This window comes from Miniopterus natalensis, chromosome 19 (assembly GCF_054644295.1).
Source record: "Miniopterus natalensis isolate mMinNat1 chromosome 19, mMinNat1.hap1, whole genome shotgun sequence".
NCBI classification, from domain to species: Eukaryota; Metazoa; Chordata; class Mammalia; order Chiroptera; family Miniopteridae; genus Miniopterus; species Miniopterus natalensis.
This window is the reverse complement of record NC_142099.1, coordinates 14,869,464-14,896,149: the sequence shown is the minus strand read 5'-3', so window position 1 is coordinate 14,896,149 and position 26,686 is coordinate 14,869,464. Positions and strand designations below refer to the sequence as shown.

The 26,686-nt window shown below is 39.4% G+C and overlaps 1 protein-coding gene across 3 annotated transcripts in view; it reads right to left on the bottom strand.

Moving 5' to 3' along the window:
- Positions 1–26,254, bottom strand: part of CHD1L (chromodomain helicase DNA binding protein 1 like) — a 42,080-nt gene extending 15,826 nt beyond the window's left edge. For 2 of the 3 annotated variants that reach the window (XM_016221560.2, XM_087827896.1), the window contains exons 1-13: positions 26,122–26,254; positions 22,600–22,712; positions 19,693–19,799; positions 19,045–19,159; positions 18,418–18,449; positions 15,098–15,179; positions 12,166–12,328; positions 10,689–10,844; positions 9,876–9,968; positions 8,392–8,488; positions 6,640–6,713; positions 2,291–2,401; positions 213–327 (exon numbers count right to left, since the gene is read on the bottom strand). In XM_016221560.2, the coding sequence (XP_016077046.2) occupies positions 213–327; positions 2,291–2,401; positions 6,640–6,713; positions 8,392–8,488; positions 9,876–9,968; positions 10,689–10,844; positions 12,166–12,328; positions 15,098–15,179; positions 18,418–18,449; positions 19,045–19,159; positions 19,693–19,799; positions 22,600–22,712; positions 26,122–26,254 (1,391 nt within the window). Of the gene's footprint in view, positions 1–212; positions 328–2,290; positions 2,402–6,639; positions 6,714–8,391; positions 8,489–9,875; positions 9,969–10,688; positions 10,845–12,165; positions 12,329–15,097; positions 15,180–18,417; positions 18,450–19,044; positions 19,160–19,692; positions 19,800–22,599; positions 22,713–25,437; positions 25,597–26,121 lie in introns of those variants that run through there. The other variant, XM_087827895.1, reaches the window with a different exon arrangement.
- Positions 26,255–26,686: the final 432 nt, after the last annotated feature.

Below are 26,686 nucleotides of genomic sequence, written 5' to 3'. Positions count from 1 at the left end.
CCTTTCACAATTTGATTTTGCTCTTTTTAACAAAGTGAGACTTAAGTGAGAATGTGTCCTGCACAGTCAGCAGTAAACCTGGGCTAACACCTAGCGGTCTTTTGGCCTCCAGTCTGGGACTATCACCCGGACTGTGTTCCTCACCTTCCTCCCCAACCCGTAACTACTGAGGAGCCAAGAAGCGGAAAAGTACTGATGCTTAAATCTCTTACTTGTTCTGGCCAATTCGGTGAGCCCTGGAGGCTGCTTGCAAGTCATTCTGAGGATTGAAATCACTGTCAAAAAAAATAACAGTATCTGCTGCTGTTAAGTTCATGCCAACTCCACCTGAAAACAATGCATAAAGGAATATGATAAGCAGTATGTGGACTAGGGACTAGAAAAGAAAGACACAGGCTATAGAGGTCAGATTGATAAACTGGGATCTGTCAAAATAACTTGCCTCTTCCTTCAAACTCACCCCCATCTCCAACTCCAGAAACCTGTACTGGTTAAAAGTGCTCCCTGAGCTCATATTGCCTGACTTGGGAAAATTTAACTACTGAAAGTAACAGAATGAGGGGAGCAGTGGTAAGCAGCAAAAGTGAATACTGTAGTGCCATGAAGCTATTTTAAATCTCTTCCATTTAAAAATCTTGGTTGGTTCACTTATTATAGTCTGTGGAAAAGGACACATGCTCTTTGAGAAAAGTTTTAAACATAAGAGAGAAGTACAAATTTGTATTTTCCAAATAGTCATGGGTATGTGATACTGGTTTGATGGTAATAAACTCCTTTAGTTTTTTCTTGTCTTGGAAGCTCTTTATTTCATCTTCAATTTTAAATGATAGCTTTGCTGGGTAGAGTAGTCTTGGTTGTAGGTACTTTCTTTTCAACACTTTGAATATTTCATGCCAATCCCTTCTGCTGTAAAGTGTCTCTGCTGAGAAATCAGTTGACAGTCTTATGGGAGCTCCCTTGTAGGTAACTGACTGGATTTTTTTCTTGCTGCTCTTAAGATTCTCTCTTTGTGTTTAACCTTTGCCATTTAAATTATGATGTGTTTTGGTGTGGGCTTGAATCTCCTTAATTGTTCCCCAAGGCAGAGCGCACTGCATCCAACTGCAGCAGACTTTTCTGCAGGGCACGAGCTCATTGGAGGGGGGGGCCATGAGAAGTCAGAAGGACCAGGTTAGTGCACTTCCCAGGCTAGTGCTATATGGCTAGAAGTGCTTAACTCAGGGAAGATGGCATCTGTAGTGGTGTGGGACAGGACTCAGCACAGAGACCTTAGAGTCTGACCCTCCAGATCTCTCCTCAGGGTCACACAATTCAGTTCTTCTCCATATGACTCCAGTTTGCTCTGAGTCGCCTTCCCTCTACTGGAGCCCCAAGTAAGCAGGTGAGAACGAGAACTTGTGTGCTGGCTATTTAAGAGAACACCTAGGTTTCTAGCAGACTTCCCCACCTCTCCCTGGCAAAAAGGATCCCCATTGATTTTTCATGGCCAGATGTTATGTGGGCTCCTCTTCTTAGCTTTGATGCTCTAGGCTGGGGATCCCAGCATGGGGTTGAGACAACTCACCTCTCAGGGGGAACCTTTGTAGCTGAGATATCCCTCCAGATTTCCAATTGCCACACCTGGGTGAAGGGCCAGCCCTTTCTGTATCTCTACCCTTCCTACCAATCTCTATGTGGCTTCTTTAGTACATCCTTTATTATAAGACTTCTATTCAGCTAGTCTTCAGTTGGTTATTCAGGTTGATTGATTTATAATTTAGTTGTAAATCCAGTTTTACACTGGGAGGAGGTGAATGTAGCTTCTACCTACTCTGCAGGCATTTTGAATCCCCATAATCCCAATTTTTTTAAAAAAACACTAAATTTTTGTTAACCTGTTACAATACTATTCCAGAGCTACTTATGGAAAAGGGATAAGTAGTAGACAAGTTCTTATTTCATTTAATAAATTCATGGCTGAATTATGAATAAAATTTTTCACAAAATTATTGAAATCTGGGACAATTCCAGGTCAACAGTTAAAGCAGATTAGAATTACTACCCGATGACCTCAGGTTTCAGCCTTACTTCTTTGATGAGATGACAGCTAAGATAGGCTGGATATAAAAGAACACCATGCCAGAAGTCCAGTACCTTGATAAACTTATGGCAACTACCTAAACATCCTTTTTTTATACTCCTCAGTACTGACTTCAACTTTCAGAGAAATAAAGAAAAACTTACTACGTGTTGGGATGTAAAAGTCCTATATCACCCCTTATTTGCTTTTGTCAATGCCGATGTGGCTTACCTGCCCTGGTACTCAGAAGAAATATAAAAATGGGCTGCTGTCCGAAGTTCTTAATGGCCAGGAATCTCTCTTCTCCTCTCACAGAACCATCCACACGCTCATAGCTGTAGCCTTTACATACAGGAAGAAAACAAATACCCTTTTCAAATACTCTGTGCAGTATAAAACACTGTCAACTCAAAACCAAATGCTAACTTTGTCCCTTTCCATATACAAGCATACCCCTACTTTAAGCAAATTCCACAGGCAAAATCTAAATTTAGGGGTCTTTTTATTGTTTTACCAAAGAACTTACCATAATCTACTCTTCCGGTTGTTTTAAATACATGTACTTGATATACGTGGCATTCCTGGACTTAATATTCAATATTGACTATCCGGAGCAACCCTAAAGCACACTGTGGACCATGCTGTGTGGCAGTTTCCAATTTTGCTAAGGTACAATTCTTATTTATGCAAGCAGTAAGACAAGCACTTGGGAGCTGGTGGGTGAGCCTGCCTGATGGCTTCAGACTTCACTACAGACCCATGTTGGAGAGGGGAATTATATGCTCAAGTCCTGTTTATAAATCGGGGGATTCCTCAATGTGCCAATGGCATTTCCTGCAAGCGTCCACTGGACCAGGTTACAGTACCAGAAGGTATGAAGTGGCTCTCAGAGACTGTCTATGAGTTCATTTCTTTCTTTTTTAATCATTTTTTTATTTTTCAATTATAGTTAACATACAATATATTAGTTTAAGGTGTACACCCAGTGATTAGACATTATATAACTTACTAAGTGATCATCCCAATAAATCTTGTAGCCATCTGACACCATACATCATTACTAGAATATTACTGACAATATTTCCTATGCTCTACTTTACATCTCCATGACTATTCTGTAACAATTTGTACTTCTTAATCTCTTCACCTTTTTCACCCATACTCCCACCACCCTCCAATCTGGCAACCATCAAAATGTTCTCTGTATCTATGAGTCTGTTTCTGTTCTGCTTGTTCATTTGTTTTGTTTGTATTTATTTTTTTTAAATATATCTTTGCTGATTGCAGAGAGAGGAAGGGAGAGGGAGAGAGATAGAAACATCAGTGATGAGAGAGCCATTGATCAACTGCCTCCTGCACACTGCCCACTGGGGATGTGCCCTGACCGGGAATCAAATTGAGATCTCCTGGATCATAGGTCAATGCTCAACCACTGAGCCATGCCTGGCCAGGCTGTTCGTTTGTTTTTAGATTCAATTGCTGATAGTTATGTATTTATTGCCATTTTATTGTTCATATTTTTTATCTTTTTTTTCCTTCTTCTTAAAGAAGACCCTTTAATATTTTATGTAATACTGGTTTGGTGGTGATGAATTCCTTTAGCTTTTTCTTGTCTGGGATTCTAAATACTACCTTTGCTGGGTAAAGTAATCTTGGTTGTAGGTCCTTGCTTTTCATCACTTTAAATATTTCTTGCTACTCCCTTCTGGCCTGCAAAATTTGTGTTGAGAAATCAGCTGACAGTCTCATGGGAGCTCCCATGTAGGTAACTAACTGCTTTTCTCTTGCTGCTTTTATGGTTCTTTGTCTTTAACCTTTGCATTTTAATTATGATGTGTCTTGGTGTGGACCTCTTTGGGTTCATCTTGTTTGGGACTCCGTGTTTCCTGGACTTGTATGTCTATTTCCTTCACGAGGTTAGGAAAGTTTTCTGTCATTATTTTTTCAAATAGGTTTTCAATTTCTTGCTCTTCCCCTTCTTCTGGCAGCTCCTCCCCCATGATGCAAATGTTGGTACACTTGAAGTTATCCCAGAGGCGCTTTACACTACCTTCATTTTTTGGACTCTTCTTTTTGCTGTTCTAATTGGGTGTTTTATGCTTCCTTATATTCCAAATTGCTAATTTGATTCTCAGCTTCGTCCACTATACTGGAAATTCCCTGTATTCTTTTTTTTAATCTGAATATGTTTATTGATTTTAGAGAGAGGAAGGAAGAAACAGAAACATCTATGTGAGAGAGAAACATCTCTCAGTTGCCTCAAATACACACCCTGACTAGGGATCAAACCTGCAACCTAGGTATGTACCCTGACCGGGAATCGAACCAACTATAGAATGATGCTACAACGGAGCCACCCAGTCAAGGCCCCGTAATGTAGTCTTCATTTCAGTTAATGTGTGTCATTTCTGACTGGTTCTTTTTTATGGTTTCTATAATATCCTTTTCATGCTGTTGAAGTTCTAAGTTTCTTGAGCATCCTTATAACCATTTTTTTAACTCTTTATCTGATAATTTGCTTGTCTCCATTTCATTTAGTTCTTTTTCTAAATATAGATACTTTCCTATATTTGTTTCTATGTAGTAGGTAGAGGCTGCTACATATCCCAGACTTGATAGAGTGGCCTTATGCAGTAGGTGTTATGTAAGACCCAGTGGCACAGCCTCCCCAGTCACCTGAGCTGGGCAGTCCAAGTGTGCCCCTGTGTGGGCTGTGTGCACTGTCTTGTTGTAATTGAGACTTGACTGCTGTTGCCATCACTGGGAGAGACTAACCCCTCCAAGGCTGATAGGCTGCAAGGATCAGCTGTGACTACAGTGGAGGAGCTGCTGTGCAGGAGTCAACCCTATGAAGCATGACTTGCTTCAGTGGGACTTTGGCGCTCACTGAGTCTGCGCTTGAGTGTGTTGCTCTTGGAGGTAGTAGGGTTGTAATCCGGTGTGTTCTGAGGCTACCAAGTATACTGGCTCTGGGGCCTCCCGGGATGTACAAGGTCAGTCACCATCTGTGCCTTGCATGGGGGTCACCTGGCACAATCTACAGAGTGATCTGCAGATGGTTGCTACTTGTGCTGGGTTTGGAGGTCCCCAGGAAAGGCCAAACTATGAACCAGGGCTGGATGCCACTAGCACTGGGCCTGAGGCCACTCAGTAAAAAGTATGGGGTATATAGAGGCCAGATGTTGCTTGTTTGAGAGGTTTTAGAAAAGTCCAAAGCATGAGGCAAGAGAGGCTATTTGAATGGAAAAGCCACTGGGAACCGCTTAGGTGGGCCCATTAGTTGGGTGGTGCAGGTCTCAGGGAATCACAGGGACAGGGAGGACACTGTGAGCCAAGTTGATGGAAACTCAGATATGGTGCCTGCCTGTCAGCTGTGTGTGTGGGGAGGGGTATCTCAGAAAAGGAACAATGGCCTCTGCCAGCACTTTTGTCTGGCAGAAAGCTGTGTCACTCCCCCTACTCTAGCTCTTGCCCTGATGCCAGAACAATTCAATTCCTCCCCATATGTCCCTGGTTCCTTTCAAGCTGCTACCCCAGTGCTGCAGCTCAGAGGGCGTATGGACGAGTAAATCTATATGAACGTCCTTTAAGAGGAACAGCCTAAGACTCCAGCAGCCCTCTGTCACACTCAGCCACAATTCCAGCTAGTTTTTACAGCCAGAAGTTATAAGGACTTCTCTTCCCAGCTCTGGAACCCTGGGATGGGAGGCCTGGCATGGGGCTGGGGCCCCTCGCTCCTCAGATGGTACCTCTGATTTTAAACTGCCACACCTGGGTATGGGACCAGCCAGTTCCAGGTCTCCGCCCCTCCTATCAGTCTCAATGTGGCTTCTTCTTTAAATCCCCAGTTGCAGGACTTCCATTCAGGTAGCTTTCAGGCAGTTCTGAATGATGCTTGTTCTGTAGTTTAGTTGTCATTTTAATTTGGTTGTGGAAGGATTCAAGTACTGTATTTACCTATGCGGCCATCTTGACCAGAAGTCTCAAGTTCATTTCCTAAATAGGAAGGTCTGGATTTGCTATTGCACCACCACTGATCTCAAAATCAACAAATATTACAGCCTTTTCCTACCATCCCACATAAATTTTATTATATATTAAACAGATTCCCAGGTAACTTAAATTCCTTGTCTATATAGAAAAAAATTTCATTTACCTTTTTCTTGGTTTATATGTGGGATCTCTGTAATTTCAGTATTCATCTTTTCTACTGATCCTAAATAGGTACTCGACCATTGTGTTGAATGTTGCAGTACAATGAGAGCTCCTTTCACTAAAACTACTTATTATACATTTGCAAAAATTCTCAGCATTTCTGCAACACACATTTTCTCCAGTACCCATATTTTTAAATCACATCACCAATGGGAATATGTATTTATTTCTGCCCACAAGTCTCCACCCTGCTGTCAATCCTTGGGTCACACACTTCTCTACTTTCAATCTTCCTTTGGTTCTGAGATCGTTCTTTTACTACTTTCCTGTGTAACATCCCCACACTCTAGATTATTCTTCATGAACCTATCTGAACTGTTAAGTCTAAAAAAGGCTGGAGAAATTCAGTGGCCAAGGGATGTCACCTCTATAATCCATGTAGTCTTGGAGAATATCCAACATCTGGGTCATTTGGGAGAAAAGTAAAACTCGATGGCCCCTGGCAAGAAAAAAAAAAGTTTCACGTAAAACTTACCAAAGAAAGCAAGTTTATAAATAAATGAAATACTGAAGTAGATAAATATCATAATCATTTACAGAGACTTCCTCAGAAATGATAAATGCCTCATGTAAGGACATAGGTCCAAATGTAGCTGTATCCTGCAGAGCCGTAGTTCTCAAAGCAGAGTGGGAATATTCCCAGGGGCATGTGTCAATGCACCAGGGAGTGTATGAAGCCCTAGAATAACCAAGGTGCCTCTCTCTCTAATATCAACTTACCGAATGGGAAGAAATTTTTATTTTAACAGCAAATAAATAAAGATACATGAAGAGTAAAATGTAAAATTCAAACGCACCAAAAAAAAATCCTGAAAACCCTGAAGAGCTTGTGGTCAGCCCTCTACAGCTATTCTCTACTTGGGAGTGTAAAGTCACTATCTTCTCTTCTACAGCTATGCTGGTTGAAAAGTCTATGAAGCATTAGTTTAGAGAACCATGGGGCAGGCAGGTGATATCCCTTATAATACATGAGAAAACTTATATATAGAAAGAGGAGTGAGGAAAGGAGGAGGCAAAATGGATTAAGTCAAGAATGAAGTCAAGCCCAGAGCCCCATATTATCCGTTATTTTAAGTTGTTACACTTAAAGCAACAACAAAGAAGTATGGCACTGTCAAAACAATATTCTCATTAGGAAACCTAATGTAATCTGAGCTTGCAATGGGTGTAACAGGAAGAATTATGATGAATTCCTTCAAGATGCTAGTCCCAAATAGGAAAAGGCATTAAACTTGAAGTTGAGGACCTCAATTCCAATCTCATCTCTGCCAATTGTTGGCTGCCTGACCTTAGACAAGTCACACGACCACTCTGGGTCAGTTTCAACAAGTGAAATAAAATGGTTAGAGAGAAGACATTTATGGGCCGTTCTCCAATTCTAACACACAGTAGGTATATCAGAGCCAATAAAATATTCCTAATGCTGGGTGCTTTTGCCAAACCTGAAGTTTTAGGTTGGTTCAGGCCCACTTGGGGCAATGCCCCAAGGGACAACTTCGAAATTCTTTGGAAGCTAGAACTTCTCTAGACTACTTTGTTCTTTTGGGGACTAGGAGGATCAGGTACAGGCTGGATATCAGGCTACTGAACACTTAGCTGAACCTTTAGAGGCTCCAGAAGTAACCTGGTCTTCCAACGCCCAATTCGTGTCTCAGAGATAGAATTTCCCAAGTTCTTCCTCAGTTAAATCCAAAATATCACAGATTAACAAAAGCAAATACTTATTAAGCCCTTACTATGTGCCAATTCAATACAAGGTACCAACAGGCAACTGAAAAAGAAATGCTTGATGTTATCTCTGTCCCTGTGGAATTAAACAATACAGCTTGAGTGATTTGGTTAATACACTTCAATTAACCAGATAGCAGATTAAGGCAGTGCATGGCCAAGTGCTAGATTAGGATCCTAAGTGTTGTAGTAATTCAGGAAAGGAAACAGTAATTATTGAGGTGATGGGGTAGGATGGGAAGGAATGGGGTGGAAGGTGTAGTTGAACGAGTAAAACCTAAATCAGGGATTTGAAAACTGGAATTAGTCTAAAAAAATCAGTGAGTTCCTGATTATACTGGTTTTAACAGTCACCAGCTCAGAATACAAAATGTGAGCCTATCACCTACCTGGCATACAGGTATGCAAGCAGCTTATCCAGCAGGTGAAGTTTCCCACTGGCCTCAATCAGGTGATCTCCAATTTCAAAAGGCTCTGGTTCCACACCTGGAAAAGAAAGAGTCCAGTCTCAATAGTGTGTCCTCAGTCAGGCCAGACTCTATGAATGGAGAAGCCCATGGCCAGGCTACAGCAAAAGGCCCAACTCCTTCTAACTGATAATGGGCCCAAGTCCTGTCTCTCTTTAAGGCAATATATAAGTGTTTATTTGCACGATAATCTTGGAGCTGCTTAACATCAATCACAGAGCTGGCACATCCAATATGCCTAATAAATATTTATTCAAGGAACAAACCAATTCTAGGAAACTGAGGCACAGGGAGATGCTAAAGGCCAAAGAGACCCAAAATTGAAATCTTGAGGCTTTCATTCTAGAAAACAAATTAAGAAATAGGCTTAGATGTCTACTCTAGTAATTCTCAGGTTGGGGATGGCAATCAGATTAACCTGGAAGGCTTCTTTCAAAATGTATATGTTCCCAACACACCCCATGCCTGGGGGAAAAAAAGTTCTGATATGCACCTAATTAGGATTCTGTGACGTTTTACAACAATTCATAGGACTACTTGGCAAAGATTCCCTTAAAATGACTGCAGCAAACCTTCTGCATTGTTCCTATCCATACTAGAGCCCCCACAGCCACAGAAGTCCTGGAAATGTGCTAAAAGCTACCAATCAGTGAATTAAAAAAAAAAACAAACAGTTTGAATGAAAAGGAAAACATTACATATCAGATTGTATAGAATGCAGCTAAACCAGCACTTAGAGGAATCGACAGGCATCCATAAAATAAAGGGAGAGCAGCAAAGGAGGCTAAGAAGCAGTAAACGTAACATAGGTGGAGAAGAGAAAGTGCTGCCCCAAAAGCCAAGTGAAGAACAGGAAATAAGTGATCAACTGGTCAAAGCTTTTGAGACAGTAATTAAAATGTGAACTGACAACCATTGATTGGGCAACATGGAGAGCATTGGTGAACTAGGAACAACAGTGGTGAAAGGCTGAGTGGGTTCAAGACAGAGAGACATCTTATTATATAAAAATGATCAGATAAACTCAGATTATAAGACATCTCCTAAAACAAATGGCCTTGATTCTTTGTCAGTTTCATGAAAGACCCAAAAGGGCAAAAAATAAAATTAAAAAGATGACATATTTCTAAATTACTGGAAAATAAAGAGACATGAAAATGCAAGCAGGATCTATGACTGGATCTTGAACTTGAAAAGAGAAAAGAAAAACAGCCATAAGGGACGTTATAGGGGATAACAGGAGAAATTTGAATATGACCAATATATTAGATAACATCAACATAAAAATATTAATAAAATGGGGGAAAGTAGACAGTAAATACAGGCAATTCTTTTGAAAAACTCTGCTATAATGTTGGCCACAGAAATGTTAACAAAAAGTAATGTGAGAAAAAGCACTGCCTTACCATCAAACAAATATGGGTGATCCACACACTTTCGAAGCTGGGATAAGACATTCTGAAGTTTCACTTTCTTTGCTATCTCATTTTCAAATGCATCTGGAATTTTTTTAAAAAGAGACAGAGAGATGGACTACTGAACAAAAAAAAAGAAACCCTCTAAGTTTCCATATATAATCTTACTCATTTTAATAATATATCTTTCAAACTTGTATCAACCTCCCAAATTTCACTGAACTGCATTAAGAATTAACAGCACGTCCATAAGAACTTTCCTTAACCAGCACTTTGTTTTAAGAAGGACACTATAAATTGAACTATAAATTAACTATAAATTGAACTCAGGAGTACTGTTATTCTTTTGTAAATCCTAAATTTCCTTCTTTAACTGCTGCTCTGGAGCCAAGGGACAAAAAAATATAAACTGAGATTGTTCCACTCCTATCTCTCCCTTTCATTCCTACTTCCTCCCAGTGGATCTGATTCAACAAAAGCATTTTGAAATGTAAGTATCTACCAGGGTGATGAAATGAAAGGCAAGACTGCAACACCTACAAGTGTTTGCTTAACTACAGGCAATAAGGAAAACTGAGTGTGGAGGAGTAGGGGGAGAAAGTTTCACAACTGCAACAGCCAATAACATCTGAGTTATATTAAAGATATTCAGCCAGTTTCACTGTAGCAGACTTGAATATATTCAGAATACAAAATTCCATCCCACAGTCTTGCTATACAAAGCTAGTGTGATTATAAAATATTTCCCTGCATGAAGACCACATCCTCATTTAGTTTCCAGACACACAAGTGCCCTCTGATTACCTGGGTCTTTCATCAAAATGGCCTTGTAGTATTTTTTCTGCAGTGCTGACATGCCATGGTATATCACTACTTCTGTCTTCTTGGGAAGATCCATAGCTACCTCAGATTTCACTCGCCTCAGCAGATATGGCTGCAACACTTTGTGTAGTTCACGTGCTATTTAACAAAAGAAAAAAAAAACACAAACAGCCGAAGTGTGGGATGGAAGTAAGACCAACTAGCAGAAAACATACAGCAACTCATTTTTGTTTCTCATTTTCATGCCAATTCTGCATTCTAAGCCAATATGATAATTTCTCAGTGTTTCTTCCTTCATTGGGTTCTTTCCAATTCCTTCTGAAATCATTACTAGCTCTTAACTCAAGAACTAGGAATACTCAAAGAACTTGATTCTGACTAATAATCTCATTAATCAGCTTAACATCTTAGAAATGTACAGGGCAAGTAAGTAATACTTCCCCATTTTTAAAGTGAGGCTCAGAAAAATTAAGCATCTTATCCAAAGGCACATAGCTAGATGCTACTGTTGCTATAACATTCAAACTTAGTTCTGACTTCAATTCCCTTGTTCCTCCCCTAAGTGTGATAAACTTCAAAAACTAGCCAAAATCAGAATTACACTGCATGTACAACTGCCACATACAGCAAAAAAATACAAGAGTCCAATTAAATTTGAATTTTAGATAAATATCAAATATTTTTTTAATACGAGTATGTCCCATGTATTATTGTACTAGGTGCCATACACTTTATCCGGCAACCCTAACATCTTATCCGGCAATCAGAGCAGGTTCCCCGAGGAATCTTCAGCCTGAGGTGTGGGGATTTTTGTATGAGAAGCCTTTCCAACTCATACTCACCAAGGACATTCATACCCAGCAGTAGAATGCCTAACATTTATTTTGAATAATCGGCCTGGGATAATATTATAGAGGTATACAGATCATTCTACGAGGCAGAGGTGCAAAGATGTGAGAGGAAGCAGCCTACAACTGGCAGCTGTATAAGTGAAAAAGGCCTCCCTCCTTCACTTCTACCACACATCCACTCCAGACTTTTGTTTTTGGTGCAGTGTTGAAAGAAGTGCCAGTGCTGTAGAATGCTGAACAGTATTTTGGGGCTATAGCACCCATATACTTTTCTGCCTCAGGAAGTAGCACAGAAAGTTAAAGTCCTTATAGAAATTATATGTTAAAAAAAGATAAAGCCTGAAAATCAGCAGACACTTTCGATTTCTTCCAAAAATCACCCAAAGAAGCCCTATTGTAGAATCATGTGACAAATAAGAGTCATGAATAGCAGACAACTGGGACAACACAAGAAATCCGCCATCATCTGATGTTTGCACTTTATCTTCCTGGAAGGTACCATATGGTTATTGATTCTTTCTTTTCTATCTATAACCACCACCTATTTTGCACTACGGCAGTTTCTGGGGCCAGACATCTCGGGAACAATTTGTCAGAAGGGCACTTGCCTGACTCAGACTCCTTCTCAATATCCTGGTAACGCTGAACAAAATCTTCCACCTGCTCCTTGGAGAAGAGATCAGGCTCCACAAAACTGAGGAGGGAGTAGAGCTCTTGGAGGCTATTCTGGATGGGAGTTCCGGTCAGCAGAAGACTAAAGACTACTGAGAACTCAAATACAAAAAGAAATAAAGTAAAAAGCCTGTAACACTGGAAAGCAAGACTGAGTTACCCATCACAACCTTTCCCCATACAAAGAGAGGCATGATTTAATGGAATGACCACAGGGACATGAAATCAAAAGGCTCAGATTCAGGTTGTATACTGTTTGTTTGATGTAGGAAATAACACCTCTCAGTTTCAACTATAAAAAGAGGATAATAACCCTGTGATGGAGATACCATTATAAGAATGTAAGTAAAATCACTTTGTGAACTCTGAAGTACGACATGAGTATTCAATATGGTCATTATTATTCCATCTACATGGGGATTCAAACTACGTTATCACCTGTGGGGGAGTCTACTGAGGGAGGCATCAGAGGTACATAGCATATTCTCATGCAGTTTGAGAAGCCTAAAGTTATAGCAGCAGGCCCCAGAGCTACAAGCACAAACAAGATCTAAACTACAAGAATATCCTTTTATAAAACTTTACAGTGCGTCATATATAACAAATCAAGACTTCCGAACATTTCCAGACAGAAATTCTTTCTTTCCATTTTGAGCAACAGATGACATCAAGAATAAGTGACTAATGAAGTAAAAGGTTAGGAAAAACAGTAACAACAGACCTCTGACCTGACATTAACAAGAACTTATACCATTTGAATTAAATAGTACAGCAAAATGAATACGCTATATTCTATGTATATATATAATTTTAAATACCAAAATACAGTATGTATATTTAAAATAATATATTTTTATTTTTTAAATAATATATGTGAAAATTCATGTTTGAGTATATATATTCATAGCAAAGGATATGGTAGTACATATATCAAATGTTAATATATACAGAGGAGTAGAATATTTAGGGGTTTTTACTTTCGTCTTATCTTTACATATTTTTATTTGGGAGAAAGTCATAAGAAGATACTCTTTTTGTCATAAGAAAAGGTAATAGATAAAATAACACAATCAATTAAAACTGACTGGAATATGTTTTGGTTTTTTTGGTAATCTCTTTTGTTTCTTTTTAAAATGTCTAATCAGTATCCAGCCATTCATGCTTGATCTGCTTTGGGGGCAAAGTTTTCATAGTATTTCAAGTATGGAAACTGGTCGAAAATAAGTTTCCAATAACCAGATCAGATTTTTGCAATGTGTGTTCACCAAGCAAAGAGATATGACCAAAGAACATAAGGTCACAAAGATAACTAAGGCTATTGGTCACTACAATCAACTTACACTATCAGACGAGTTAACATTTTTATTCAAAGTAATGTCTGTTTTGGCATCCAAACTTATAATTGGGTAAAAACAAATCCAGAGACAATTCCTATTTTGTATAACACTTTGTAAACTTTTTTGTGTAACATATCTTACAAATATTTTCCATGTTATTAAATATCCTTCTATTTAACTTTTCATGGTAGCCTTACTTTGTAAATGTAGTGTATGAACATAGCATAAATTAGATAACCAATTCCCTGTTTCACATTTAGGTTGTTTCTAACTTTTACAAACAAGCTGAAAACAATATTAGGAAGGGGGAAAGGCAGTAACCTTCTCCCCACCTCTCAGCTCAACCAGTAAATGTATTTTTTCCAACCAACTTATCTGCAATTTATACCTTACCTCAAAAGGATGCATAGATGCCATAGAAAAATTTCCTCACTTAATCCCTCTAAACCGTAGTTTTCTTATAAATAACAAGAAAAGGCTCTGAGGCCAGCCACAGAACTTAGTTTCCCCACCCCAAACCTAGTGTTCCTTTACTATACCTGCTTCTCTTCTTCCCCTTGTAAATTGGTAAACTAACTTGGTAGTTTATGAAGCAGCCCCTTGTAAGATTAGACAACAGCATATGTAAACCCCTTGGGGAAGAGACACTGTTCTAAGTCCCTAAAAAGAAGGCAAAAGGCAATAGAGCAGAGAGGGAGTCACCGGGGGATAGCAATATTTGAGACAGGACCAATAATAGTGGCCATATCTGCATTAAAATGCTAAAAACTGCAACTTTTAGCCAGTAAATATAAAATCCAGATCTAAGATTTCTCTTTAAATGATCTCTCAATTTATTAACTGATTATAGGACAGGAACCAAACTTCAATGATAGTCACAGAAATTTGCACATGTGGTCTCATGAATGAACAAGCCTTTACTTGATTAAACAGAAGGGCACTTTACATGCACAAGCTGTTGCACTTGCCCCTCAGAAAAGATGGCAAACCTCAGGGCTACAATGACATTTCTCAGCTACTTTGCCAGAATGATGTCAGAGATGAAGAGAAGAAAACGAGATCAAGGGTGTCATACTCAAAAGTATGACAAAGACAAGAAAGATTGAAGGTAATATTCAATGGCATGAAATCAGTCTCTTTGTGGCTCTATGTGAACTGTCAAATTTTTTCAACAGGTAAACAGCGGGTGGGGGGGTACAATATATCGGATATATCTGCTATTAGACGGAAGAATTATAATAAAATTATTTTTTTAAAGAAATTGCTCCTTTAAAGACAGTTGAAACATTTCCAAAAATACAATGTATTTTATTGGTGCAGAAACATATTCACTGGATAACCAGATTTTAGTAAAGATAAGAGGAAGAAGTTAGGCTATATTAAGTACCTGCTGTCACCCACAAAATGTTCATTCAGCCCTACAGAAAGGTGACTGAAAAAAATGTTTCAACTTAATTGGCTCTATACAAGCCTAAACTAGTATCTTTTACAAGGGAGTTATATAAAAACTAAGACTATCCTAGAAGTTTACCTCTGAAAGTGTCTTATGCAGCAAGGAGCTTTGGTTTTTCAACCTGTGAGCTTCATCCACAACAAGAACACTCCAATGGAAGCTGTGAGAGAAAAATTCAAGCTTTCAGTTTTGTGTAACTCAAACACATATCTCACATCCAAAAGTCTTACTACAAAACTGTGAGTTTTGGTGGGAAGATGAATATTAAGCCCATTCTATTAGAAACACTCAGATTGCCTTCTTATCTGAGAGACTACCATGTGCATACAACAATATCCAGATAAGGTACTAAAATTAAGGAAATTATTTTTCAAGATAGGAAAGAGCTATGCATTGAAGGCAGAAAGGAAGGAGCCAGAGACAAAAAGCAAAAGGACACATTTATGACCACCTACTGTGTGCCAGACACTGAGCTTGGCTCCACATGTACATTATTCAATCTACAAGAATATGGTAAGTATGGTAAATTCTCAATTTTGCAGACCTTGATTTAATGGATTTCAGATTTAATGGACAAAATCTCTGTTCCATGTGTCACATGTGAAAATTAACACCCTGTTAATTTTAAAATGCTTTTAACCAAGATTTGCTTATAATTAAATTAACAGGTTATTTTTTTTGTTTTTAATTCACTGTTACTTTTAACAAATTTTAGCATATAGGCGATGTGTTGGAATAAACACTGTAGTAATTTTGTCAACATAAATAAATATTACATATCTACAACTATAGTATACATGTTTAGATCCAAGAGCCACCACTCATAAAAACAATGTTCAGGAAATGATTAGCATGTGATCACACCATATCTCGAAGTAATTGGTTCTGTTGTCATGTGGCGTGACTCTGCAGCAGTTTTAAGGATGTTCCACTGTGCACTAAGCCATGCCACAGTTGCGTGCATTTGTTTACTGTTGGTGACTGGTGAATGCCCGCATTTACTAGACCTATTCAGTATAAATTTAAAAATACAGTAACACATATAGAAAACTTTTCTATGAAATTAAACTTTTCATACATACTTAATTTTAATGACACAAACGTGTCTACAAAAGTAAAAACTAATTTGTCAATTTTTTAACGTATGCCTTTGGAAAACCTACTTTATCACATAACACACTTTCAGCGTTAAAGGACACCCACTCACCCAAATTAGTCCATTATATCGAGTTTTTTCCATTTGTTTTTAATTTTATTTATTGATTGATTTATTGATTTCAGAGAAAGGAAGGGAGAGGGAGAGAGGGACAGAAACATCAATGATGAGAGAGAGTCAGTGATTGGCTGCCTCCTACACGTCCCCTGCTGGGGATCGAGCCCACAATCCAGGCATGTGCCCTGATCGGGAATCAACCTCAAAATCCTGGATCCCAGGTCGATGCTCCACCACGGAGCCACGCCAGACGGGCCTTTATATCAAGGTTTTACTGTAGACATTATTGTGCTCGTTTTACCAACAAGGAGACTAAAGCTCAGAAAGATTAGGTGACTTGGTCAAGGTCATAAAAGTATTTTGAGGCAGAGCTGAGATTCAGACTGAGAAGAAAAGTGAAGAGACAATGGTGCCAAAATAGCTTAAAAAGGATGATGTTAAAAATGAGGACATGGTGAACAGGACAAAATGTTACAGATGTCCAGGAAGATACACCCATTGGATTGTTAAAATGGAAGTCACTGGCTGCCACAGCACATTTTGTAGCATAGTATGTTACAACAATAATTTCTCAAGAGGTTTCAGCCAAACACTCCTGGGAAGTTGCCGCCCCACCCCCTCAACAATTCAAAATATTTTTAAAAATATGCATGTCTGCATATGTTCCCAGCTGCATTATTTAAAATAGGAAAAAAACTAAAAATAATAGGTCCAATTATAGGTGATGAAATATATTGTATAGCATTTTAAATAATAAAGACGATTATGTTTAAATAATAAAGACGATCCATTCACCTGGAATGGATTCAAGACAGATAATCTGACATAGAAAGATTGTATTTCTGCTGAACAATGTGAAACTCAGTGTACCTAGATCTTTTGAGAAGCTCACTTAAAAGGAGGCTCCACAGCACTAGTGCTGGGTTTGAACGCCTGCTCCGAAATTTACTCATGGATAGGTTACCTAACCTCATTTCCTCAGCTATCAAATGGATAATAATATCCTACTAGGGTTTTCATGAAGATTAAATAGGATAATTCATATAAAGTACCTAATAACATTTATGTCACAATCTTCTCATTGTTTGAGACTTCTCCCATATATTGCCTTGTATTATAGATACCTATATATTTCTTATCCCTCTCCTGGAGTTTATCTTCTTTATGGTTTACCTTCTTGGTATTTCTGATAACTCCCAGAACACTGTCTTTCCAGAGAAGAGATCTTCAACAAATATTAAGTTGGATATTAATAAATAAATAAAAGGGAGGTAAAGCATATCTTCATCTAAAGAAAAATAAGACCATATGCTCACTTAAATGAAAAGTGAAACAAAATACTGGATGGATGTCATGAAATCTATGACTGAGTCTTTAGTATTTCAAAATAAGATGAAAGAAATTCAACTCAAAAGAATCTGAATGAGAAATAACATTTAAAATATTGATAAGCACATTGAAAACAAGTTTCTGAATATTAAAGATGCAGATCCCCACCTAACCATGTCATAACTACACATGCAATGGAGAATAAAACTCTGTCAATGTATCTTCTTTTACTTACCTAAAGTCTAGCTCTTGTTTAATTTACATTATAACTGTTATTATATACTGCAACATGTCATCCCTATTATCAGGTGGTACTAAGAGTTAAATCTAAGTTTCCTGTACTTCATGAGCTCATATGAAGCCTGAAAACTAATTAACTAGAGGTCTACTTAACACTCCCTTTCTAAAAAGTTAATTTTGTAGCACTGTTTCTACTTTGGTATATTTCCAGGAAAAGGCCCAAATCAGTCACCTCCTGTATTATAGTAAAATCTCCAAACAGCAGTCCTGAAGGTGTCTATACAAGTTGCAATTTAATGAATCTAATATCTGTTAACCACCCACCATGCACACCTTATCTCATTTAATCATCATAACAGCCATCCAAGGTAAGAGATTTAATTATCCCCATTTTACACATGGAGAAGCTGAGGTTCATGGAGATTAGCTAACTAACCCAAGGATATGCAGCTAATGAGTAGGGGACTAGATTGTAGGACTCCTGCAATGCCTCCTATTTGTAAATAAGACTCATGAAAGACACACTGGGAAAGGAGCAAAGTACTAAAATGTGAAGAAAAGACATGGGTATCATGATACATTCAACACAATTTCTGAAGAAGTGCAACATACTCACGATTTCAGAAATGATGCATCTTTCAAAGAAACCTGAAAAATTAAGGAAAATACATTATAAAGGCTGATAGTGGTATAACTCTTATATTAATAAGCTAGTTTCTAGCTAACACTCCGAAACCACAGGGTTTAGCTAAGTCTTATTCATTTGCTAAATAAAAAAAGTTATGAACATAATTTCTAAGTAGCGCTATCTTAGACAAGCAAAAAGGAAGCAGAGTAAGTCCTGCTTACAGTGACCCAGTCTTAGCGTGAAGAACAAGGACTTAAACAGAGACTGGAACTAAGTGTTCTCCATTCCCATCCTCCAGTAACAGAGATAATGCCTTGGTCCACAAAAGCTTTTCCCCTGCCTGCCTGTCTGCCTCCTACTCATCAACCAAGCAGCAGCTCAAGTGCCACCTCCCTGGGAAACCTTAAATCCACCGGGAAAGAGGGAGAAATATCTGATACAGAACTCCATGGTCCTTTGCTTCCTTTGGTCACATCCTCACTCTGAGAATCTAATTCAAGTAGACTTCCCAGAAAAATGTGTGCTCTCAAAAATCATTAAATATAATTCCAGTGGATTTTACAACTTCTAAGGTCCCAGATTAAGAGGCCTTGCTGTAGGGAAACAAATGGATACCTCATAGGTAGTCAGCAACACATGAAAACATGGCTTCTGTTTTAGGTCTTGCTGTAAGTGGACTCTCTCCTCTTTGTCACCTGTATATGGTACACAGGAAAGACCTGGAGCAAATCTGAATCCAAGAAAAGAAGTAGATGAACACAAACGCAGAGTCATGGGAAAGGGGTTGCAGATCTGGAAAAATACATTTCATGGAAGGATTGCAGATGTGCAGGCCTCAGGATGCCCTGCAATCAGAAAGAGTCCTGGGACTCTGCAATCTGATCTAGAATAATGGGTAAGTCCCTGTGGATAGAAGTGGAAGGGTGGGATGAACATTTAAAAAAGAAAAAAAAGGCCTTGTGCTAATTCTTTTTTCATGTTGGTTACTCCCTATGTCACTATGAAAAAGATGGTTTCTCCTTTAGTTCAGCAACATTTACTGAAAATGAGGACTGACCCTCAAATAGTAACAATAACATCCATTGGCCCCTCCTCCCATCACATCCTCAGTCTTTATCTATGTTACCTCAGGTCAGAGTTTTCTGAAAAAAATATAAACTCATTGTCTAGGACAATATGTTGTTTTATCATCTTTCCCATATCACTCAGAAAAGTATCTTAATCAATGCAAAAAATAAAATTTCAGCTACATCTACTCTGTACCTTTCCATCTCTTCTTTCCAGTTGCTCAAAACAGACAAGGGACAAAGAATCAGAAACGGTCCTTCATCATTTAATCTTCCCACCAAGTAAATGAAGAGAGCAATAGTCTGAAACACAGAAAAAGAAGGCGGTTTTGATCACATTTCCACATGAGAAACAACAAATTGTAGAAAACACAAATTCTTACAGAAGACTTGGTTTACAAAAAATAATGTAACCATTAGGAGAGTCATCCATTCCTAATGAGTGAAATCATGTAAGCTTCAATGTAATTGCTAAGGAAATCTATGGCACTCAATTATATCAATAGTTAATAAGCAATGGTGCTCAGTATTTATGCAACTGAACCTCTAATGCAAAGAAAAAAAATCAGGAAAGACCATAGAAATCAATGAAAACAATGCAAAGAATCACAAGAGATCAGGCCTACTCTGAAAACATACAGCAAGTGTCAGGATATGACTGTAAAAATGACCAACCACATGGCAGCCTCCATTGCTTGCCAGGTTCTTTCCTTCCTAGCTTCCTCCCTCCTATGTGTATTTATAGAGTACCTTCTATTTGCTAGGTACTGTTCTGAGCTCTGGTAAAAAACAGTAAACAAAACAGGTAAAACTACTAGTTCTCTTGGAATAGACATTCTAGTGAGAAGACAAACAATAAATAAATAAGCTTAAGTAGGAGTATAAAATGAAAATGTTTGTAAAGCCAAATAGGCCTACCATAGGATATGGCTGTACACACTTTTGACTAGAAAAGTTTCTTTAGAAGGTTGCTGTGATATACAGAGAAAACAGCTCTTTTATAAAACAAAAAGTCTGAGAAATTCCCATCCCCAAATGCTGAACTGTTTCAGAGAAAAATCTATTCTAAGGATATAATCCAAAATACTGAGAAAGCAAATACCCAAAGGGGTTCACACTGAGGTTAATTTAAGTAGCACAAAAAGAGGGGAACTCACCCCCCTCATCTATAGGACATTTAAGTAAATTATGATCAATTATCTTGATGGAATATTAAGTAGCCAATAAAAAATAATGATTGGGAAGAACAGAATAAAATGGAAAATTACAATGACAGTGTTAGATTACTAAAATACAAACTATAAGTACACTATAATTCCAACCACTGTAAAACATACACTACTATTCATGGTTGTGGTTAGAGTACTGTGGTTATGGGGTGGCAATTATTTTTTTAACTGAGATTACATTAACTTTATAATAGAAATAATTTTCTTCTTTAACTACCTATCACTTTCTAATCCAGACTGTGCCCAGAAAAATTACCCAATAAATAAGTCCTTACTAGATTAAAACCACTTTGTCTAGCTTTCCTGAGACTACTATTTAGAAAAAATTTATCTTTTATTACTCTAAACCAGATATATCTACAAAATTAATTGGCTTGACTAGTGAATTCTAGCAAACATTTAAGGAAGAAACAATAACAATTCTACACAGACTCTTCTAAAAAACTGAAAAGAGAATATTCAACTCACTCTATGGGTCTAACTTTACTACAATACCAAACCCAGACAAAGACATTACAAGAGAAGGAAATTATAGACCAATATCCCTCATGAACAGAGATGCAAAAATTTTAAACAAAATTTTAGCATGACAAACTTGGAGGTATAATATTTTTAGAGCACTTAAAAGTAGAACTACATAAACACCCTGGGGAAAGGCAAAGAGCAAGCGAAATTTGCTAGTTCTGAATTTGCTAGACTCAGGAAAATTCCAAAGTCCAAGGCAAACAAGGCTGCCTGGAAAGCCTTGTACCTGGTCCAAGAGTCTGTTAGCCTGGCTCCCAGAGACACGAGGAAACCTACCTTTGTTCTAGTTCCACAGCTCTCAGTTTGGGAATATTCTAGAACTAGATTTATTAACCTGAGAAATATCCTCATATGACCACACTTGCAAATCATATTGTATTCTAAATAACCCCAAGATTAATGAAGTGTACTTGCCTTAGTCTCCAACACATGATCAGAACAGCCTACCTGCAGAACTGCTCCAGCTTGATGCTTGTGTATGCAAGGTTAGAGCCAGAGGGAGCACTTGGGCTTCTAAAAGGACTAATGAGACCTTCACTCATTCTGTGTTAACTGGTGAAACCTTTTTGATATATAAAAATTTATACTTCCATGGTTTCTGATCAAGTTGCCTCTGCTGTGTATCCTGACTGCACTGACTTTCTTTAGTAGCCTGTGGACAAGTAAGTCTTCTATATCTAACCCAAGGGGTGTCTGTGTCTGGATTTCCCATCAGTCCAAGCCTACTATTGACAAATGTTAACACAGGACTACATTGGTGGTCATCTTACCAGAAGCATCTATCTCTACATAATACCTCCTTATCAATGCCTAGAGAGGCCACGTCTGATTCTCCAGGTCTCTAGACTATGTCCTACTATTACATGTCCAAGGCATTTTAGAAAACATAGAGTACTTCCTCTGCATTTCTCTAGCATGCCAGAAAAATGGGAAGTAGCCCTACTATTCACTGAAGAAGGGAAATTAATATTAGAAGTGATCCAGCTAATTTAACTAGATAAAGTATTGCTAAGGAGGGCAGAAACAATTTGATCCCTGGGACAGATATATTTGCTTTACAAGAGAAAAACCCTGCCCAGTAACTAAAATTCTACATGTCAAGGGGTAAGATGAGAGTAGTAACACAATTCAAAACTATCCCCATGACTAGAAAAGTCAACTCCAAGGTCATGATCTCTAAATAAAGGTTCAGGCATTTCACTGCCTAGTATAAAAATACATGCTAGTAGCTAAAGGTAGTCATGAGTTGTAAGAAGATATTTCACTGAAGTGAGACCAACCTACAGTATCAGTGGAGGCCAAGTAGGGAGCCAGTACTCTCACCCTCAACCAGAGGTTAAGTAACATACCTGGCAGGTCTTACCCAGGCCCATCTCATCTCCCAGGATGCAGCCATTCTGACAATGGAAGCGCTGGGCTAGCCAGTTGACTCCCTCCAGTTGATAAGAGCGTAGGTGAATCCCTACAAATAAAAAATACAACAAGTCCAAAAAGCAAACACTTCAGCACACACACAGGCTATGTTCTAGGACTTCAACAGAAGAATATGGCCTAAATCCCTATATCCCCAATATTACTGGCCAAATCCTCCACTGGGAAGTTACAAATATGTAAATATTTGCTGACTTCCAAACTACTTTTTCAGCAGATTTAGTCACCATTATATTCAAAGCCCAGTGTTATAGGATCCACATGACAGATGAGAAAGTCAACTTGGGATGCTGGAAAAGACCACAGAGCTACCCTCAAGATCTGAAGAAATGAATTATTACCCTTACCTTGCCTCTGACCAATCAGCTCCTAGCTCCCTCTCCCATGGTATCTGGGGATTTTGCCTTATATAATCTGTAACCTACATGCCTTCTGGGAGTATTTTAGAGCACAAGCTCCTTGCTTCTGTATTAGCCAATTCAATATTAAACTATTTTTTCTTTCTTTAAAAAAAAAAAAAAGACTAAAAACACATGAAAAGAGCCTCAGGGAACTGCAGGATTCTAACAAAAGATCCACATTCATTCACTGGCATCCCAGAAAGAGATGAAAAAGAGGCTGGGGCTGAAAAGTACTCAAAGAAATAAGGGCTGAAAATTCCCCAAATTTGGTAAAAGACCTATAGAGTCAAGAAGCTGAGCAAACTCTGAACAGAATAAACCCAAAGAAATACACACCAAGACACCTCATAATTAAGCTACTAAAAACTAAAGACAAAATATCTTGAAAGTAGCCAAAGAAAATGACAAGTTACCTAGAGGGGGAAAACAAGGAGGCTATTATTCCAACTATCAGCTCTAGGACCCTACTGCCTCAGCCACAATCCATGCCAGCGAAATGGATACTCAGTACCCACTTAACCCCCTTGAAGTTAGGACTAGTCTCCAAGAGAAATGTAGAAAACCCAAGTCCCTCCAGGACTGTGGCCTTTCCCTCACTTTCCCCTTACAACCTCCTTAGTCATCTGCTTGGCAAAAGCCAAGTCACAAGCACAACAGAACTACCGGGGAGCCTGGGAAATGTAGTCTTTTGTTTCTAGAGTCTAGGATACAGTAACACAGTCATAGGGGATGGAGAAGGAACAAATTTGAGGGTGTCCATCTGCAATATCCACCAAAGAGTTGTTTGAATTCTCTTGCCCACCTCTCAGGTGGATGTCAAGTAATGAAAAGCAGGCATAAACAGCAATAAGTAAAAGGTCTGCATATTCCAAAAATAAAGCAGCCCTAACATATCATTATGATCCAATATATTTTGGGTTTCTGAAGTTCACTGGCATGTATGGGATATAACACCATTAAGGGGAGGAAAACCTACTGGAAAGTTTTTGAATCACTAGGAAAAAATTCTGAATAAAATATTTATTTAAACCATCAGCTTCTAAAAAGTGAATAATTTGTTACATATTTGAGGGGAAAAAATAGAATTAAGAGCCTAAATTATGGCACATGCATACATTGAAATACTCTATACCCACTAAAGTGATATTAGAGAAAACTAAGTAATATTTTTTAATTATGGTTTTCAAAAAAGTATGTACATGAAACCCCATTTTTGCACCTCTCCTTGGCTCTCTGCTCTGACTCAGAAAAGAAGGAAAAAAAGAAATAAGCATGTGTAGGACAGGGGCTGACAGAATACATAACAACATGTTAACAGTAAGAGCAGTATAAAGATTAAATTTTTTTCTTTATGCACAAAAAATTACCCTAAAATGTTCTACAGAGAACATGTACTACTGTTACCAGAAGAAAAATAAAAATCAATAAGCACTTTTAACCAGCTCAACAAAAAAAGTTTCTCAGAATATTAACTTATTCTGATAAATAGAAATAGGAATTTCAAGTTATAATATTCAATGGTTATTCCTTTGATATACCTTCTTTCTATTTTTTCCTTTCCCTCCATTACCAATTTATCCATTTCCAACAGCAAGTTTCCACTTTTGTCTATATGTTTACTTTTTCGTGTACTTACTCTAACTCATTCATGCAAGCTCGCAACCTCTTAGCTATCTTCTCATTTTCACTAAGTCAGCACACATCCACGTGTACACTCCTACAGGTCTACAGTCAATGACTTTATTCTTCTCGCACATGTTCTGAAAGTATCATCCCTAAAAAAGTGCAAGGAAATAGGCAAACACACAAACATATAAACTTTAGACAACATACACCAAACATAAACAGAAGTCCACAAATTCATATGTAAGTTGGGTACACGCTCCTTGCAAACACAGAGAAACATCTTATACACTGAGAGACTCAGAGGGAGGTCTTTCTTTCAGGTCTGTATCCTATCCATTCATCGTCATCCTTTATCCATCCCTCTTCTAAGCTGGACACACAACTGCACCTTTTGTTCCATTTCAAGAGTCACAAAACTTTCACACTTCCTTGACATCTAGCACATAACAGTTCAATAAATACTCCTTTGTACTTCTGAAAACACTCACAGAACCTAGTCCACAAATTCTAGGAGGGCAGGGCCCGTATTTGTTTCGCTCACCTCTGTACCAACACCTTATAGTATGTGGCTCTCGGTGGCACCCAATAAATAATGAATTAACCACTACACCCTTATGAGTGATCCAAGGTTCTATCCTACAGTTAAAGCACGCACTACGTTCCCTGTTTCATACATAAAGAGAACGAGGGTGGGAGAGGTTAGGTCAAGTGCAGGTCAGGAAATAGCACCTGGGTCTCCACTCGCAGGAGATACGGTCAGCCCTGCTGCCCGCAGACCTCGGGGAATGAAGGTTTGCTCTTCGGAGACTTCAGGGAAAGCAGGGCTAGTGTAAGTAAAATGGACAGTTACTTGCGGTGACGAACTGATAAACTTGGCTTAGCCGCGTATTTTCAAATAGAGCATGGAGAGGCAGGGATTAGCCAGGGGGTCCTTCTCGCAGAACTGCGCGCGCACAGTCAACGATGAAACCTGGAGCTGGGGGCCGAGTTCTGAGAGCTTCACAGAACTAACTACTGGAAGCCCCAGACCAGGCCTGCAAACCCACCGGCACGCAAACTGTAAACCCAAGCGCGGGGGCGCCAGCACGCCCTCCGCTGCTCCAGAGGAAGGTCCTCCCGTCCGCACAAGGCCTCACTAAGCTCCCCCTCCCCTGCGCCAAGCGCCGGGCGCCGGGAATCCCACCCCAGCAGCGTCCGCCAACCCGCGAGCTGCGCGAGCGGGGCAGCGGCCACCTGGCCCCAGGAGGGGCTCTTTTCCGCCCAGCCCCGCCGCAGGGGCTCCCGCAGGAAAGCAGCCCACGAGACGGTCCCCTCGCGGCGCCCAGCACTGTTGGTGGCGCGGGGTCCCGGCCCGGGAGAGGCGAGTCCCAGAGAGTCGGCCGGCCGGGCGGAAGTTCGCCCGGGACCACTGACCTGTCAGACCCCACCGCCTCAGGTCCTCCTCCTGCACCCGCGCCCGCGCCCCCTCCGCTCCGCTCTGGGTCTGAAGGGTCTGCAAGAAGCGGGGCGTGTGGCCCTGGGAGGTCCCGGCGCCCGCGCGCTCCATCCCGCCGGGATCGGTTCCGCATCCGCGTTCCCCGCGCCGCCGCGCGCGCTTCCTGCCGGGCGCGCAAGGGTCGGGCCGCGGGCGCGGCGGCCGCCAGGGGGCGCGCCCAGCGCTGAGCTCCGGGTCCATTACCGGCATCTGTCCCTGCAGTTAGAGGCGCTGCCGCAAGGCCTTGACATGGATTTATTTTCTCAATTAACCCTCACAATAACCCTATAAAAGGCACTATAATTGTCCCCACGTCACAGATGAGGGAATTGTGAACGGTAATTGGCAAAGCTGGAACAGGAACCGTGTTATTCTCCGGGTAATGTCATCAGAATACTTGGATTAATCTTCGCGCTTCCACTTTTAGTAAACCCAGATTAAAGTTGCACTTTATTCCATCCTCACCTACCCTCAAAATAAAAGGGAGAAATTAGTTGTGCGCTA